At 39.3% G+C, this 19,357-nt stretch overlaps 1 protein-coding gene across 1 annotated transcript in view; it reads right to left on the reverse strand.

The window, feature by feature from the left end:
* The window catches only part of stx8 (syntaxin 8), a 42,586-nt gene that overhangs the window by 18,755 nt on the left and 4,474 nt on the right, over positions 1–19,357 (reverse strand). Inside the window, exons 5-6 of the mRNA XM_056371387.1 lie at positions 18,730–18,863; positions 17,348–17,440 (exon numbers count right to left, since the gene is read on the reverse strand). Coding sequence (XP_056227362.1) covers positions 17,348–17,440; positions 18,730–18,863 — 227 coding nt within the window. The remainder of the gene's footprint in view (positions 1–17,347; positions 17,441–18,729; positions 18,864–19,357) is intronic.

Consider the following 19,357-nt stretch of genomic DNA (forward strand, 5'->3'; position numbering starts at 1 on the left):
CTGATTTTTAAAAAGACAAAGAAAAGAGAGACGCCAGGAATTTATCACTAACTGTGTCTTAATTGAAATGATCTGAGTCTAATAACTCAACATCCCCCATGGTGAGTGGAGCTTCCCGGCAATAAGCTGGCTGGCCTGCCAACTGACTGACTGACTGAGAAGTTATGGAGGGACTTTGATGTTCATGCCAGATCCCTGTTTCACTCATAATGCACTCACAAGCATGGATACACATATGCTCTCATGCACAGACGCTGACACAAACACATACGCATACCCATTCTCCTATGGAGACAGGAACAGCCCAAACAGAGGAAGGCGCACGTGTGCGCACACACACACACACACACACACACACACACACACACACACACACACACACAATTGCCCACACACTTCCCGGATGTGACATGCTTCCGACAAGCATTTGTGTCACTGACTGAAGAGGACTCATCTCCACTGTGTTAACCCACAGTGCAGTTCAGAGGGAGAACAAGAGCAGTAATGAATGCAGAGCTGTATCACTCCTGATAGAGATGTTTTATTGTGGAAAAGACAGTTCAGGGCCAGCTGGTATTTATCTGCTGAAGATCAGTGGGGATGCGGAACATGAAACATCACCATGTTGTTGTTCAGCCTGGAAAATTCTTAGATAAGGTGGGATCAAATCTTGACTTTACTTTGGATCATACACTGTACATGAGTTTCCTTTTAATATGGATCTTAAGTTCAAAGTCCTAATTAGTGGCACTGCTGATAGTGAGGCCTATCAGTAGCTCGAAAACAATAAGTAGATTATAGTAACATAACAAGCAAATCAAACCAACCTCCTAATGCTCACTTCAAACAAAATTCAAGTGTTATGATCTCTTTGAACATCATCACATGTAGTCATGGCAGAGTAGATTTATGGAGACATCAAACTGTTGTTTAGAAGCCTCACAAGATTGCAAGAATTGCAGGTGAACAGCAAGGTCAACAGTGACTACTACTCTTATACTGCAAGTGTTGAGGTGGGAAATGTGAGGAAGTGGTGAATCAGGGAACATGACTACAAATACAAATTTAAGCTCAACCTGCTTTAAGTGCTTTACATTATGCATCCCACAACCTGTTTTTACCATAGTATCAATTATCTTTACCAGTTGTGTAGCAATTTTCTGCACCTAGTGCTAATTATATTTTCCTCTTCCAATTGGAGACCTATGATAAACATGCTTGAATACACAGTGACATATTTGAATTAGAAAATTGACAAAGACAGAGGTGGGAACACTTGGCACTCCAGGGTGGCACATGAGATGCACATAATTGCTGAAAATCTTAGTGAGTATGTGGTGGTGGATTTAGGATAATTGTGCTCTACACATGGAGGCCAGAGTAAATGTTTGGCCAATAGCACGGCTGAAACAACTTCCCATCCTGAGAGGAAACAGCCTCCCACAAAGCTTGTGGACAGCTATGAATGGTGCAGGGCACTAAGCAAACAGCGAAAAACATGATGCAGAGACCACATGCTCCACTGAGGACCACATGCACTGAAAACCATAGCTGGATGCTGAGACAGTTAGACGCAGAGAGTAAAAGGCCATGTAAGACCTATGAATGAATGACACACACCAACAATATAGGTCACATATACTGCGGTTATTAAATCCAACAGTACTACATACTGCAGCCATTTAAACAGCTGCTCCTACAGGTGTCACGAAATTACCACGCACCTCCGGCTGATAAGCGAAAAAAAGAGGAGGCACTGATGACTGGAGGTAAGAAAGAAGAAATCTCCTCAAAGGAATTAAACAAATTTACAAATCCTGTGTGAGATCCTATGACTTGCTCTCCATCCGCACTAACCTTGGCTCAGTCCAGCACTACAACACATCTACCCCACAGAAGAGAAAGCACAAAGCCATTTCATTTTGGTAGGCGTAAACACAGAATTTCACTAAGGACCATAACTGGTGTGCCACCAGTTCCTCTGCTGCCCACTAGTGGGTTCATGTGTGGGCTGCATGAAGGAGCAGAGACGGACAGCTCTTGACACGATTCTCCCAATCTGAATTTAAATTTAAAGGTGTGTGAAAGAGAATGACTCTTATATTTAACTATAACAGCATTAACAATGTTCAATGGATATTTTGTATGCCTTGTTTTTAAAGAGACTGTTACTCTATGTAGATTGTCTAGGAACACAAACAAGAATGACAAAAATATTAAGAAACATATTTATACAAAACTTGTATTATACAAAATTATATTTAAAAAAAAAACTATATCTGTCTCACCTCTGTATAATTCTTAAAAAATGTATATTTTCTTTGAGTGCATTTGTGTGTGTTCATCCTCTTGAAAATGGACACTGAAGGTTTACGCCCACAATAAAACACTTAGAGCAGAGCCTGTCTCGAATGTGTAACAATAGTACCTTGGAAACAAAACAGGAGACTGGTATTAAGCCAAGAGTGAAACAGATGAGAATGATTAGATAACAAATCAAAGGCCTTTTTTTAGGGGCACGTGTTTGTTCAAGCACCACAGATCAGGTCAGCGCTTATAACACTTAAACAGACATCAACATTTTACACAAAAAAACAGAGGGCAATAAAAGGCCTCTTGTTTTACTTGCGAGGCAAGCCAAGGGTTGAAAGAGGTTTTTTTTGTCTAGGGGGGCTTCTCATCCTTAGTTTGGTCTCTAGATTGTGTCTGATTGAACACATGCAGGGTTATCAGATGAGCGATTAAATGGACGGGGGAGTGAAGAATTTCCCACTTGAAAGGTGACACATTTTTACAGCGTGATTAAAGACTTGTTAGAGTTTCCAATGGGATAAATAAGTACATTATCACTTTGAAGGTTAGGTGGGTTGGGTTAAGCTATTTCTTAAAGACCCACTTCTGTGGAATACCTCTTCAATGCAATAACAATATACAGTATATGTTATGTCTACAGAAACCACAGAAGAAGAAAAAAAACGAAATATATAAAAGTTGAGTGAGCGGGTATCACAAAAGAAGCTCTTCAAAAGTGTTATATGAGATCAGCTTGTGCTAAGCACTGAAACCAAAACAGTCCTTAGACACTTTGTGGTGAATAAACAAACACAATCGCATGTATGTAGGTAAACACAGACTGCACAAGCTGTTGAAGGTTTTTTTTTTTTGCAATTATGACAACTGTTATTGGCTGCCTTGTCTGGATGTTGAAAATTGCTCTACAAATAAACATTATTCCCTCCTTTAAAAATCTAAGAAATGAATGGTCCATGCCTGTCTTTGCAGCACAATTAAAAGTTTTTGAGTTCCTCATAAGTGCATTAAGTAAATTTGCGTAGATCATTCATTTCTTTTATTTTCCTGCTCAGTCTCAACTCTTCCTCCTCACCTGCCTCATCCTCCTTCTATCTCGCTCCCTCACTCAGCAAGAAATTTTAGACTCCCTCGCGCTTACTGTCTTTGCACAGTTCGTCTGTAAGACTAGCCCACCCTGCCTTTTACCACTCTGTGTGTGTGTGTGTGTGTGTGTGTGTGTGTGTGTGTGTGCGTGTGTGTGTCTGCGTGTGTGTGAGGTCTTGCATTGACGTCTACCTCGAACTCCATCCCGTCTCAGACTGGCCAGTGGCCTCTGAGCTCCTCATGCAGATATAAATGCGGCCTGTGTGCCAATCACAACCTGACAACATGTGCTGGACATGTGGTGTACACTTTCAGTACAAACACAATGATCTCACACTCAGACAAGGCACTTACACTCTCATATATACACACACTCATATGTGTGCACCGAGATGAGTGTGTAGATGAGTGTGTAGGCTGCTAAAGAACAGATGTATATATGTGCACTTGCACACACGCATAAACACATAAAAATACCCAGCAGATGAAGGTGCAATCTTCCCCCCGTGCTTAAATGGGAACCACGTGCTGGCTTTGGGTTGAGGCAGACTTAGTAAAGTAAGTCCTTCCACTCATTATTTGGGATGACCCATGCTACCCTGAGGCTGAGGGGAACGCAAGGCAGCTCTGCGCTCGTCGGCCCTTTGAACATGGTCTCCAAACCGGAGCGGTTAGCAATTAAATAAACACAGGGGGAGATTTGTTCCCGCTGTCACTTGCGTTAGCCAAAAGGAACCTGCCGGGCCAAGCCTGAGTCAGTCTAAGGTACCATTAAATGGCAGGGAATCCTTTGCCCAGAGCCAAAGGCACTGGCAGCTGAAACTGCAGAGGTTCCCAACCACCAATACCACCAACACATACAGCTAATGTGCTTCCCGTGGACAATCTGCCCGCAAAAGCTCTCCAGGGAAAAATTACAGCACAGTATCAACATCAGTTTGCCGTTAAATTGTACACATACCACACGCACTAGGCAACCCCCCCCCCCCATCACAAAAAAAAAAAAACCATAGCAGTGGCTTGGCTGTGCAAAGAAAATGTAGTCAAATCATAACATCCTTCTTTTGAGCAGGTAATCCAGTGAGGTAATGCTGAACAGTAGACACCGTATAACAGCTGAAACTTCATATTCTTTGTATGACTTCATATGACATTTCTCCACAATGATGGCTGCTCCTATATACCTTTTACAGTAATAAAGTAGGATTTTCCAGATGATTCCTATGAGGACAGGATTAACAGTGCAGCAGTGATGCAACCAGGAAAGTTACGTAAAAGGCCGCTTTCAATGACTACATTTGTATTGGAATGTCAGTTTTTTTATTATTGAGAAGACAAAACAAACCTCTCTTATTTAATTGTAATTAAAATTTATAATAATTAATGTATAATATTGTTTCCAACACAGTTAAAGCTTATGAGAGCTTATATGTTTCATTGTATTAATTGTGGCTAAACTGATGCATCACCCTGCAATGTACTATTAAACTACAAGTGACCAGAGCACGGAGCACATGTATGAACTTGTGTTACTTTATTTTTTATGATTGATTACTCCCAAATATGTTTAACTGTAATGCTGGCAGTAATGTTGGCACTGCTTAAATGACATGATGGTCTGCTGTACCTGACTGCACCGGCTTTCTTTGATCTATGCTTCAAAGTAAATAAATTACTCATTAAATGTCCATAAAAGTATTAAAATCACTGCAATATTACCAATACCTTTTTGCATCTCCAGTAAAAACATGATTTACAGGTTGTAAATATTTTCTACTTTGCCCAACCTACACGGTATGCTATAAATGAGTTAAGCTGTTTAGGATGACTGAAATCATGCATCTTGGCCTAGTCTAATAGCGCGTATATGGATGGTTAATAGATTAACATAAACAGACATAAGATATATAATAGATTGTATGGCATTGCAGAATCTTTACAGGAAAACCCATAATGCTGACTAAACCCCCTTTAATGTCTACTAAGATGCTATAAAAAAAAAAGACAGATTACTCAAAGACCAAACCCTTCAAAGAACACACACAGTCTTTAAAGCGTTTGTTTCCAAGTGTTGTGTCATCTTGCTTTAAAGACAGTGGTGGGAAAGAACCGGTGAAATCATACCTCCCTGGATTTTTTTCCTTCCTTATTAGCGTATGCGTTCTCAGGGATAATGCACAATTGATAGTTTGTGAAAAACCTTGCGACTGCCAGCATGGTGGCCGTGCATGTTGAGGATGTGGAGGATGGATGGTGTAAGGGAGTGGAAGGGAAACAACCTCGCCCAGTCTCTACACAGCCCTGTCGGTGGACATCAGGATGTGATCCAGGTCTGCAGATGAGCTGAGCAGATCCGACCACACCTCACTCCTGCATCACACTGTATACTGGGCTCCTCTAGACGTGACTGTATATATATGTGTGTGTGTGTGTGTGTGTGTGTGTGTGTGTGTGTGTGTGTGTGCGTACGTGCGTGTGTGTGCATGTGAAAAAGAGAGTGAAGGTAAGAAAATTTTAGGGTTTAAAGTGGGTCTAAAATTTCAACCATAAAATGGGTCATCACTGCAAAACTGCAAGCAAAGATAGCTAGCCAAATCCTTTAACATCTAAGCGGGCAGACATTTTTGATATCCCAATGACCAAGCCGAAATTCATCAGGCAACAAAGCCTTCTCCTACCGTCTCCAATCATCTATCATTAGTGAAACAAGCTCTCATAATCTGTATTTCTACATTCAAAACAAATTTATTCTTTAGTGTCATTAAACTTTCTCAAGGAAAGAGGTAGCACACTTTAGACTTTGCTTTGTTTACCTCAAGCCTTTTCACCCAACTTTCCAACAGTTAAGTTAGCTGGATGGGGGGCAAGATCCAATAACTGTTTTAAATATGGGGATAACAGTGCACATTTTCACAGTCTCTCCTGGAAGGCATTCATAGCGTTTCATTCATTTGTAAAAGTAACACGAATAGTTGTGTAAAGAATGAAAGAAGAGCTCAAGAGAGAAGTTCAAATCCTCCTGAGTCAGAGACGTGAACTCTACACATCTCCCTCAAAATCTAATTTCTTCTTTATGCCTTGAAAATGACATGCCAGTGGCATCTTGACTATTACAAAACAAAAAAACCCAAAATTGCTATCATTTGTCTAATTTATTTACAAAAAAAAAAAAATGTCAGCAAAATAACTGCATTATAAATAGTTTTTAGAGGAGGTGTGTTGGCACCAGTGTTGTGCTAAACGGGCAATACTTGAGTCGACCGGGCTTAAATAAGAGATTTCTCCGTAGCCATTTCAAGCTATAATCACCCCAAAGAAACATTAGCTCCCACAAACATGCAGAGTCAGGATGATTTGATCCATACAGCTGTGGGGTGGACGGTTCTTAATGTACTATAATATCGCTTACACAACAGGACAGAAAAACATTCGGAAATGAGTCACCATGGTCCATAAAACTGTAACAAACTTTGTTCTCAAACAATGACATGGACTGCGTTCCAATGCAGCTCTACATTCTGCATGTTCTCAAAGCCGCTTGTTTTAATCTGTACACCACTTTCAACCCCCAGATCTCAAGATGCAGTCACCTGCTTCTCTGTGGATGTTGGTTTATGCATATTATTGGTGCCTTAAAAAAAAAAAAACAATTTAATAAATAAAACAGAATAGATGCAAACAGCTTACGAGAATGTACTGTTTTGATAGAATGAAATTTGTTTTTTGTGATTTCAGTGTGAGCACAGTTCACCGGAGTATGGAATGGATAATCTTGGTAACATAAAACATTTGTTTCATTGTAACATGGACAACTGACAGCGCTAAATCAAGTCGAAAAGTCGTACAGCGTGTCTCCATCGTCATTCTCCTCTACCACTGCCACACATCAGTTCTCTAGCCTAGTGTGAGAATTTCTGCCACTGGCTTTTTGATGTGGGGCCTTTCCTGCTAACAACTGTCACTGGCACACATTTGTTCCAGATGGATCAAGATAAATCAAAGGCATGATCTGGCAAACAAAGACTGCAGCTTGTAGAGCAGAAACCATGAAGCATGGAAACCTCACAGGGTGAAAAGCCTCCAACATGTTAGTATTTATTAATAAGCATTTAAAAAAACTTTTTTTTTTTTTTAAAAGAATGAGGAAATGATTATTCTTCTTACTGAGTTTTTGTTAAATCTTTAACTTAAAAAATCTCAAAAGAAGCCACTTATTGTATATATTAGTATAGCATAAAATACATCTAAAATATAAATCTATAGATTAAAACCTTATATTTATCTAATAATCTATGTTTATACTCTTTATTGACATCTAAGATCGGTCTTGTAAATTGTTACCTGAGCAAACATGACATTCAAGATATCGGAAACACAGAATATATGATATTTTCAAACAAAAAGGAGTTTTAATGCTTATCGCATATGGGGTGACCTACAGTATAATCAACACCAGGTATGACTACATTCTCTCCATTGTCACTGAATAACATTTCTTTCAAATAAGAAGTGAGTGTGTGGTGGAAAATCCAACACTGGCACTGAGCCACTCAGAAAAACCACATAAGGAAACATTCAGACAACCTTTTTATGTATGGATTTTTCAGGCAATCCACCACAAAGGACTCCCAAAGACTTTCATATCCAGATCAGCCTCTGATTATAGTGCCATTACATGACTATTATGATTTTCTACACAAGTGAAAGTCACTGAAATCACTTGAGAATCAATCCTGTATACTTCTCTGACCAGAGATGAATAAAACCAACCAGGGGCATAAAAAAAATCCACTAAAAAAGGTACAACAGGTTGCATTTCAAGACAGCAAAGAAAACCAAAGTCTAAACCCATGTTTTCTGAGTGAGAGGAGGAGCATCAATCCACTGAGGGAAACAAAAGACGACGTGATTGATGAAATGTCTTGAGATGTTATTCTTTAGTGTCCCAAAATGTTAATTTCCCTACTGCGCCTAAACTGGATTATTCATCACTTGGCGGTGGTTGATGTGACCCAGCTCCCTCATGTCATTGTTAGCCCCCTCTTCTCCACGACTCTATCACTGTGACACCAACAGGGCTGAGACAGAGATGGATGCCGGGACGGATAGAAAGAGAAATAAGAGCACAAGGACACATGATTGATTGTACCCTGCTTAGGATGCTTGTACAGGAGTTTCGGCCTGGTGACTAACGGTGCATATTTGTGTGGTTTCTTTTTGTGATTTTCATTACATGGCCATTATCATCATTGTTTTTTTGGGAATATATATTACATCCTTGCAAAACAATTTTAATCTTCCTTCAATGAGTACAAATATATACAAACAATGTAACTAATGAGATTACTGTCTTTGAATACTTTCTGTGGTGACTATAGTTTCTAGGAAGCAGGGCTGATAAAATGTAAAAGAATCTAATTAAAACTCTACTTTATATTATTGACTGAAATCCACAAGCTATTCCAAGCTAGTTCACATACAATAGAGTCACAAACTGGCACACTTCCCATTACCCGGAAAATCTCTGAGCTGAACTGATTGTTTTATAATATTCACATCAGTTATTTGGTCCCAGGATGTGGCAGAACAAAAGAAGACAACAAACATCAAGTAACTTTAGTAAATGTTTGGCTTTGATGTTTGATAAACCCATATATTGACACAAGGAAAATACAATGCAAATAATGCATAGTTATAGCCCTACTTAAACTAAAAGATGAAAAAAAAATGACATATGTATCTCCACTAAACTATGAATAAGGCAAAAAATAAATCCGACATCGCAGTTAGTCCACATTGCATTAAAAGATCAGCCTGGAGTTGGCATTTTCTCCAAAGAAAATGTGACCAAAGATTATTATAGTGTGGGTTTCCAACACTATAATGTTCTTTGATCTTTTTTCTGGAGAAAATGTGACCAAAAAATGAGACCAGAGAACATTATAGTGTAAGTGTCCAACATTATCCCTCCATCATTTATAGTTCTCAATAATTCACAGAGTCAAACACCAGTCAGCCAATCTGGTGGTCACACAAGATGATACTCCCTCATTCTTCTGATGACTACACTCGTGTGAACATCACATCATGACTGCGAGAAACGCAACTCAATACTATCAGACTCATTTTCAAATGGAGCGTATCAAACAAACAATAAATCAATCTACAGTTGTAACCACACTGACTTTCTGCCAAGTGTCATCATTAGTGTGGTTTATTTGCTCACTGAGCAGTTTCTAAAAGCAGAAACAAGCAGTGGACTGAGTTTTCTGGCTTAACTGCTGATGTCACTGTGCTGAAGCAGTAAGCGCCTCTCTGCTCTCACTCTGTTGTTTATTTGGAAGTCATTAGTGCTGCCCAACTTGGCCCCTGCCGATGCAGAATCAAATCAGTGATCTAATTATTAGCCAGAAATGAAGTCCATGATGGGAGCAAAGCCTACTCAGTTTTTTTCAGCAGCTGGCTTACTAACAGAGAGACCACTTGGCAACTAACACACATTTACCTTAAGAATAATCAGGCTGGGTGACAAAGTGCTTTAAAAACACTCCCAGTACCAAGAGGTCACAAACTCAGTCAATACAACAGCCATGTCTTCTGTTAAAGGATGCATGAATGACACCTTAAATCTCTAAATGGAAAGTGCAAAATAATGGAAACCAGAATTACCGCCTCACAGTTGCATGCCTCCGCCAACCAGTCAAGTTGCGGGAAATATGGTCTCAATCTCCCCTTCTGTTCCTGAGTTATGGTGTTGAATAATGGCCAGAAGTGTTTTCACAGAACATTATGATGTCAAAGTAAAGTTGACCATTGACTGTTTGGATATAAAATGTCATCACTTCATAATTTTATTCTCTTAGACATTTAGGTGAAATTGTGTCATGTCATTTTGTGAGGTCACAGTGACCTTTGACAACCAAATTCTAATCATCCTTGAGTCCAATGTTAGATGAATGTTAGAGCCAAATGTGAAGAAATTCCATCAAGGTGTTGGTGTTCCTGAGATATTGCATTCACGAGAATGGGAAGGACAGACAGACGACCCAAAAACATGTATAATACCACAGCTGGCACAGAGTTATAACAACACATAAAAAGTGATAAACCACAGTAATAAACCATTAATGAATACATTTATAAAAATTTGTCTTATTAACGAAACAGCATTTGCTTTGTTCTTTTTTGTGACAAAAGCTCCCACTGGCAGTGCCAGGGCAGTAGCAGACATTTTGAAGTTAAAGTAAAGAAGACAATGACAAATAGATGATGGTTTGTGAAGCCCTTTGTGTGCTAGAGTAATCAAAATGACACCAGAGAACAATGCAATACCAAAAGATAAAGATAATAAATCCATATAAATTCAGAATTTTCTGGAATAGACATCCCAGATTTCAGGGTTTATATGAAGGAATTCCAAAGAGGACAGTAGTTGTACGTAATATTAAAGTTATGTCCATTTATGGTACAAATTAACTCTATAATATATTAGCCTGGATAGTAGTGAGGACAAAGTTTGTTAAATGAGAAAAGGCTAACACAAGATTCAACCTGGACAAGCTGCTACGATGTCATGCAAGAAAGAGATCCACTTTTCCTTATCTCCAGGTCTCAGACAAAACCAGAGTGCACATGTGGTCAGACCTGTTGCAGTGCCTGAAAGAAAATATCTCTTGGATCCATCTAAAATTTGTTCCAGACCCTCATTTCAATCCAAATGAAGGTCTGTTCCTCTCCAGTCCCGGATATACACATTTTGAGGCTATAACTGTGTTCTCAGTGAAGATGGGAGCAATACCAAGCCGCCCAAGGTATTTTTATCAAAGAGAGGGAAAAAAGGGGGTCAGGACATTGAAAGGCAATGGTTGTGATAGTTAATAAGAGAACACATCTGCTAGAGCTGTCAGGGGTCTATTTAAATAAGGTTTGGATGTGGAGACAAATATATGGAACAAATGAGAGTGACTCTAATGAGCAGATTTAGTTAAGCTAGAAACTCCAGTTGAACTTCAAACATGCGGAAAACTCATTGTTCCGTCCACTCATTGTTCTAGCCTAAGCACAAAACACCTGATCCTGAAAAGGCTGTGACCAATACACCTGAAAACTGATTTGCACATGTTATTGTGGCTCTATGTCTGTCTACATCGCATGGTTTTCAATCGCACCTACTGTATCTACATGAGAGACACCAGCAAATGCGAGAGCAGGAGCTTTTACAGTATATGGCATATGTCATAGCAGCATTATTTCACCACCAGTCAAAACCAATTCAGAGGAAGCCCATAAAAAATCTAACAAATCAGACAGCCTCAACTCTTGCCGACCCTTTCAAAAGACGCTATTTTAACAAGCTAGCCACTGTCCGTCACTCACAAGTGCAAGACACTGACATAGACTGATGTCATGTTCCAGGCCACAATCTCAGAAATATCAACACTAATAAAGTGAAATTAATGTTGATCTTTCTCAGTGGGAAGGGAGACTACTGCTGATGCAAGTCATTTCAGCTGGTATGCGCTACACTATTTTCGGCAACATTTAATGTGGAAATGAAAATATACTGATCTTTGGTAACATAATGTAGGAAACATGAAAAAAAACCTGATGACAGCACATCGTCTAACTAATATTAACACACTAACAATCATGATTGAATTTCTCCTTTTGTTATGACTGGCAAGTAAGATGGGAAAATCTTCAGTATGCAATGGATTAATGTTATGTGCTATAAAGCAGGGACTGAAATTGAGGTAATCGGCCTGCTTACTCATTCCTACACTTCAGTCCATTTTGATCCAGTTAAGATTGAGGGGGGAGTAACTGAGGGCTTTGGGTTCGTCTCTAAACCTCTGAAAAGGGTCATCTTCCTTGCTGACCTCAGCCGGAATTGTTTCCCGAAAAGGAAATGACTGCAACCTTCACTGCGCTTGGGTCATGAGCTAGACTTGAGCAGCCAAACTACAAAGAGCTTAAACTATTTATAGGAAAACACTGCTACAGTACAGTGATCAGGGGGAAAAGGAACCCTACAAGACGGAAAGACAGTCAGACTCCAAGGTTACACACCAACTGTCAAGATCGACAAGAAGCTTTGCCTTTTCCCTGCTTTATAGCATAAATCCATTTTTCCTGCCTCTCTGAAAACATTAAACTATTCTCTTACTTTTTACGTTGTCGATTTTGACATCTGATAGATGTAAGACACACAACAGCTACAAAGCTGTCTGAAGCAATAATCCAAGTTATTTAAGTACAGGTCTATTTTTATGCAAAAGTCATGAATTTATTGAGCCTTAATGTCTCTTAGAAAAACAGATAGTACCAGAACAAGCCTTACTTTAAATATAGTTTGTATATGCAGATTTAATGCTACAAGGATACAGAGTTAAAACTATATCCTTCTAAGACTTAGAATACAAAAGCTATACTCCTTGCATACTGGGTTAACTACTAAAAATAGCCAGGGTTAGGGTTAAAGTGAACTCTCTTTAAAAACAGTTCAATCATGCATCATTTATTACAAAATAAATACAACTGCCAAACCAATATAATAATGATAATAATAATAATAAATATATATATATATATATATATATATATAAAAACCTGGTATTGCCAATAGGAATGTGAAAAAAATCTATTCCGTTTCTAATGGCCATCTTGTTATTTGAGTATTTATAATTCACTATAGTAACTTCAAAATTAACATTTTTTGTATTTGAGGCATGTGATTCTATAAATCAGGTAAAACAATCCTGAAAGAGCTGAAACAGCATGTGTAGGATTGAAAGCAAAAACAGGATAACTTTTGCTTAGCCAACAAACTCTGAAAACATGACTGTTAATGTGAACAGTTTTCAAAAATACAGCCTAACACAGAAAGTTTTAAAAAATACTACCTCTTTTTTAGATGAGAGTAAAAAGGCAATTTCATAATGATTGAAAATTTATTTCTGATTGGTGCCTATAAGCAATGGCAAACAAAAAAGCTCTGACATTTGATGGTTGAGAGTTCATTAAAATCTTGCTTGCTTCTCTTTCGGGACGTTGTTTTCCAGCTAAACATGTGAGTGTGGGCAAAGTAAGACACTCAAAACATGCCTGTTACTCCTTAAATCAGACTTAGGGAACTAAGAGACCACAGGGTCAATTCTTTTTTTAAGTATATCTGCAGTTAAAGAAACTATATCTACACATGTGACATATCCCTATTTAGTAAATTTTTAAACACTAAGGATTCTAGAGCTCTGCCATAACTCAGCATGAGAGGCAACAGAACAGACACAGAGAGGGAAGACAGCAGTGGGAAGAAATGGGAAAGGGATTATAATGTAAAGGATTGTTGTAGAGAGGCAAAGGAGAGCAGGGAATGAGATAAGAGATGGATGAGCAGCAAAGGTCCCACAAAGGAAAAAAAAAAATCACAGGCAGGTAAAGAAAGGCTGTGGAAGGCCAGCGTCCTGTAGGCCTTGTGAATCATTGCCTGGTGTCAGCAGGCCTTATGAGCCTGAAGCTTACCCATAAATTGTGGACACAGATCCAGGAGAGACGGTGAGCAACTTAGATTGATCTGTGAGGAGATTCATTGTCTACACTTTATCAACCATTTCCATGACCTCAGGGACCGGTTACATGATTATTTTCTGTAAGAAACTGTAGCCAGTTTAAACATGCAAAAGTTTGGGAAATTTCTGTTCCTGTGAATAGTTAAATGAGCAGAAGATGTTCTCCACATGGCATCAAATTAAAGAGGAAAATTCTAGTCTATTATTTTTGTTTTGTACAATTATAATGTGAAAAAAGGAAAGGAGCACCATTCAAAGGTTTGAACACCCAAAGAGATATGAGCTCTCAGATAACTTTTACCAAGGTCTCAGACTAATAAACTTGTCAGGCCTATAGCTTTTTCATAGTCATCGCCATAAAGGCCAGGTGATGCAAATTTCAAAGCTTTAAAAATACTCTGACTCCTAAAACTCTGTCCCAAGAATTAGCAGAAAATGATAATGACAATGAAGCAGGAGAAGGCTTAAGAAGGTAGCAGTGCGTTTTCAGGTAGCCATTTCTTCAGTTTGTAATGTAATTAAGAAATGGCAGTTAACAGGAACAGTGAAGGTCAAGCTGAGGTCTGTAAGACCAATAAAATTTCAGAAAGAACTGCTCATGGCATCGCCAGAGGGACAAATCAAAACCCCTGTTTGACTGCAAAACACCTTCAGGAATATTTAGCAGACTCTGGTTGGTGGACTGTTCTACTGTACAGTGACACCTGCACAAATTTGACCTTCATGGAAAAGTCATCAGAAGAAAAACCTTTGCTGAGTCCTCACCACAGATTCTTCAAATGCCTGATGCATTTTGGAAACAAGTCCTGTGGATTGCTCAGGTTAAAATAAAACTTTTGAGCAAAGGTATGTTTGGAGAAAAAAGGATGCAGAATTTCATGAGAAAAACATCTCTCCGACATTAAAGCACTGAGGTGGATTGATCAACGCTTTGGGCTTGCTTTAAAGCCAGTGGCACTGATGATATCTCTAGTAAAGGGAAGAATGGATTCAATTAAATACCAGTAATTTCTGGAAGTAAACGTCACACCATCTGTAAAAAAAGCTGAAGATGAAAAAGACTGGCTTCTATAACAGAAAAATGATCCTAAACAAACCTCAAAAGTCACAATGGACTACTTCAAGAGGCACAAACTGAAGGTTTTGCCTTGGCCCAAAAGAGCGTTGCATGCAAGACAGACCAAGAATCTCACAAAACTAGAAACCTTTAGCAAAGAAGAATGGGCAAAAATATCCCAACAAGAAGTGAAAGACTCTTAGCTGCTACAAAAAGGGTTTACATGCTGTGATACTTGCCAAAGGGGGTGTTATGAAGTACTGATCATGCGGGGTGCCCAAAGTTAAGGTAAAAGATGGATATACAATAGTAATGTTGTTTTTTTTAACTTATTTTTGGGGCATTTGTATGCCTTTATTAGATACTGAAAGTGGACATTAACAGGAAACATGGGAGAAAGAGTAGGGGAACCCACAGTAAACGGTCCGGCCAGCCAGGAGACAAATCGGGGACTCCGGCATTTGTGCCCCATGTGTTATGTGCCTTAACCATTTGGCCTACCATTATCTCATTGGTTAGGATACCAAGACATGCTTGAGAAAAAACTGCTGGAAATGTGTGCAGGCTTCTACAAATTTGCACGACTTGGGTTTCAACACATGGAGCCAATTACACAACCAACAGGTGGCATAGATATTTTGGGCCATTACAGAAATAAAGAGTTGAGTTCCCATTAAATTCATGCTTAACAGTCATGTGGGGTCTAAACATAGACGTAGTGACAGGCAATTGTTTCCAGGGCCAAAATCATTTGCCTCCTTCTTACTTTTAGCAGAGCTGCTCTAATTCTCAGTTACAGCTCTCCCATCACCCACTCAAGTTCATATTATTGGAAACACTGACATCAAGCTGAAAAAACGAGAAGAAAAATACACCAGCCAGAGCATTAGAGCAATGATCCGTCTCTAGTTCAATACGGTAACAGGAGAGCAGGCTAAAACAATCAGCTTTCCTTTCTTTCTCTTCCCTTCTCCCACCGGTGTCGCCCAAAATCAGCCAAACATCTGCCATTCCTTCCCAGCAGAAAGGAAGGTCGTTTGTTTCCAAGCCGAGATCACTCAGTTATACAACCTCTGGACGTGTTTTGGTACGACTGCTCAGACAGGATATTACAGAATAGCACAATACCATCTTTTCCCAACTGGAAGCTGGTCATCAGGGTAGAAACAGACAATAACTGGTGTACGAGACTAATCCAGATGAGGTTACCTAGTCAATCAGACAATCCACAAACATTAAGAACATTCCAATCCAATCACTTTCACTTGGTGTTAGACCGACTATTTGGTTAATAAAGTTTAACAATCCCTCTGTTGAGATTTTAGGCTTCATCATCTCGTTCCTCTCTAACTCTTCAACTCAGAATAGCAGATTTAACTGGCCCAGTATTTACTGAAGCCCTGAGCTGTGTATTATAAGTCTAAGTTGGCTAGCCATGGAGAGAGAAATACCAAGGCTAGAGTCTACAGACTCCTGCTAAAGTGTCTGTGACAAAGACACCAGTCCCGTATCACTCAGCCTCACCACTTCTTTATTATTGCTGTGGGTTAAATTATCCACTCTTTTATCGATTTGCAGTTTCTGAAGTGTTAATTTCCCTGCTTGTCAGAAAAGGAGCTGAAAGACTAATGCACATTCTGGGTTGTGGGTTCTGTCAGTATACACATTATATATAGCACATATATAGTACATCTTCTCTGTAAAGTAAGACTCTCAGGCCTTGGCATATTAACTGATATAATCTTCTGAGACCAAATCATTAAAGGATCTAATTGTTCACTGGTTGATAGATGATCGTGCCAAAGTCTTATGTCTCAAGTACCGGCAGCCTGAGCAGACAATCAGTCTTGAATGATGCACTCCGCTCTGTATAGCACGTTCTACCTGTGATGGAAGCTATTTATGGACTGATGGGGCCAGAAATAACTGAAAACCACCATCAGCTCTGAGCAGATCTGTTTTCAGAACATAAAACTCTGATTTTTTTTTCAGTGCATTTTAGTAGCCTGGAGAGAGAGGTCACTTAGTCTTGTGCGATGTATGACAAAGGATAACGAGGTGGAGATGGTCCTGACATGAATCTGAGATCACTTGCTCTAATGCTGGGGCGTGTGTATGCATGTGTGTGTGTGTGTGTGTGTGTGCTCGGGGCTTACTGTGTCAGTGTTGTGCTGGTGTGAGGGAGTATCACTGTCCAGCAAGTTACATGAGGCAAGTCGTTCCATTGCAGAACAAGTATGTCTGATTGCTTTCACACCGCGGTGTGTAATGTGTCTGGAATTTTTTTGACGAATATGTACAGACGCACATGAACATTAAACTTTACCATTCTGTTCATCCAGCTCATTGCCAATCTCCTGGCCCATTATCTTCTGCCGGCTGATGACAGCTGCTAGTGCATCCAAGCCTGCATCCTGGGCTGAGAAGAGAGGGGAAAGAAATTTTTAAATATTACACAGACAGAGAAAGAAAATGCCAGAAAACAAGACAGAGAAAAATACTCAAGGAAAATAGTCAACGTGACTACCAAAAGAGTTGCACAAGAATCAATTTGTGATTTAGCAGGGGGGTACGACAAACAATATAGTAATGCTGCAATTCTTTTTTAAAAAGTCAACTGTAAGAAAGGAGCCATTACAGTATACACCACTGATCATATAATGAGGCAACTATTTGAGAAATAGGAATGACAGGCTGTTGGGGTCCAGCTCAGCTCACAGTGCCACATGTGAGTCATTCAGTACTTTACCCCACTCAGGCTTACTCCTGTTATTATAACTGTGGCAGGCCAAGGTGGAGAAGAAAAACAGTGAGGCAGGAGAGGAGAGGCGCGGAGAGGAGAGGAGAAGAAAAGACAGAAAAGAAAAGAAAAGAAAAGAAAAGAAAAGAAAAGAAAAGAAAAGAAAAGAAAAGAAAAGAAAAGAAAAGATGATTTGGCCTCTGTAGGTTTCCAAGTTTGACACACTCTCTGCCACAGGAATTTTTTATGACCGCAGGTTCAGGCGCTCACCATTACCCAACTCCACCAGAAATCCCACAGGGGACTAGAAACCTCCATGTGGTTTGGTTTCACTGTCTTAACAGGAATCTCTGATCCCAAATCGACAATAACCAGAGCCGTAATGGAGACATAGCAATGAAGTGTCACATGGAGTCAGGTGAACTAACGTCTGGGTGTTCAAGTCATGTCAGAGCCAGGAAACAGGAAAAAGGAGGCAATAGCTTACAATATATCTTCAAGATGATTGGTTTTTACATGTTAGCATAGATCAGTTGATGCCCAGTGTAGAATGCTCTTTTATACATCAGTTGTACCTTCTCACTATGTCCCCATTGTGTTTACTTTACAGTTTCTGACTGGCAATGCCTTCATCTGTGCCCTAGATAGACCAAAGGCAATGTAACACACACACATTAAGAAATGTTATATACATTTATGATGGGCTGTCATACTGTATATGTTGGTGAGGTACATATAAAGGCAAATACGAGTTACAAATATTTTCTCGGTGAAGCAGGATAATGTTAAAACTATGGATGGGTGCTACCCCCATATTTGGTCTTGATGTTAATTTATGAAAGAGAAACAAAACAGCATACTTGAAAACATGTTTGCACAATCACGCAATGGAACATACTGTCAGAAAGAGAAGCAGTTTATCTGAAAATATAATCAATTTTGGCTGTTATTCAGCCGTGTATAATTACATTCAATGATTCGTTGTTGCTGCTGTTTGATCTCCCCAAAGGTCAGTCCTCTGGTCTCCTCCGATTCGTTGATCAGCCAGGGGTTGGCTGCAACGCCTCCACTCGCCCCTGCCCCTCCAGCCATCAACGTCGACCTAGGAAACATCATCATAACAATACCTAGTTTACAAAATGTTTCAAACAGCTGTTCAAGTTTCCTTTTATTTAAACAACAGGGCTATCATAAAAAATAAAAGAATTGTTTTGGAGACCAGGAAATTACTAGTCCTGCCAAAAAAGCAGAGCTGTTAAAATATCAAAGACAAATCACCCAAAAGTGCACTACAATTTAAAGTGGATTTCAAAAATACTTTTTTTGTCTGTCAATCACCATTCCAGTGAAACAAGTCTAAAACACTCATCATGTATTAGTGAGCTTTGGCTATATAAGTAAACACAGTCAATATGCCTGGTTGGGATAGGGGTACAATACACATCTGTATAACTCTTACAGCAAACACATCTGTACAGAGCATGTTCCATTCTTCAATACTGTACTCTTTAGAACATTTTATGACAACAAAACCATTCACATCAAAGAAGAAAAAAGTATTTATATGCTCATTTTGTCTTTTAAGTTTTTTTTGAA

The sequence above is a fragment of the Seriola aureovittata genome, chromosome 3 (genome assembly GCF_021018895.1).
Source record: "Seriola aureovittata isolate HTS-2021-v1 ecotype China chromosome 3, ASM2101889v1, whole genome shotgun sequence".
NCBI lineage: Eukaryota > Metazoa > Chordata > Actinopteri > Carangiformes > Carangidae > Seriola > Seriola aureovittata.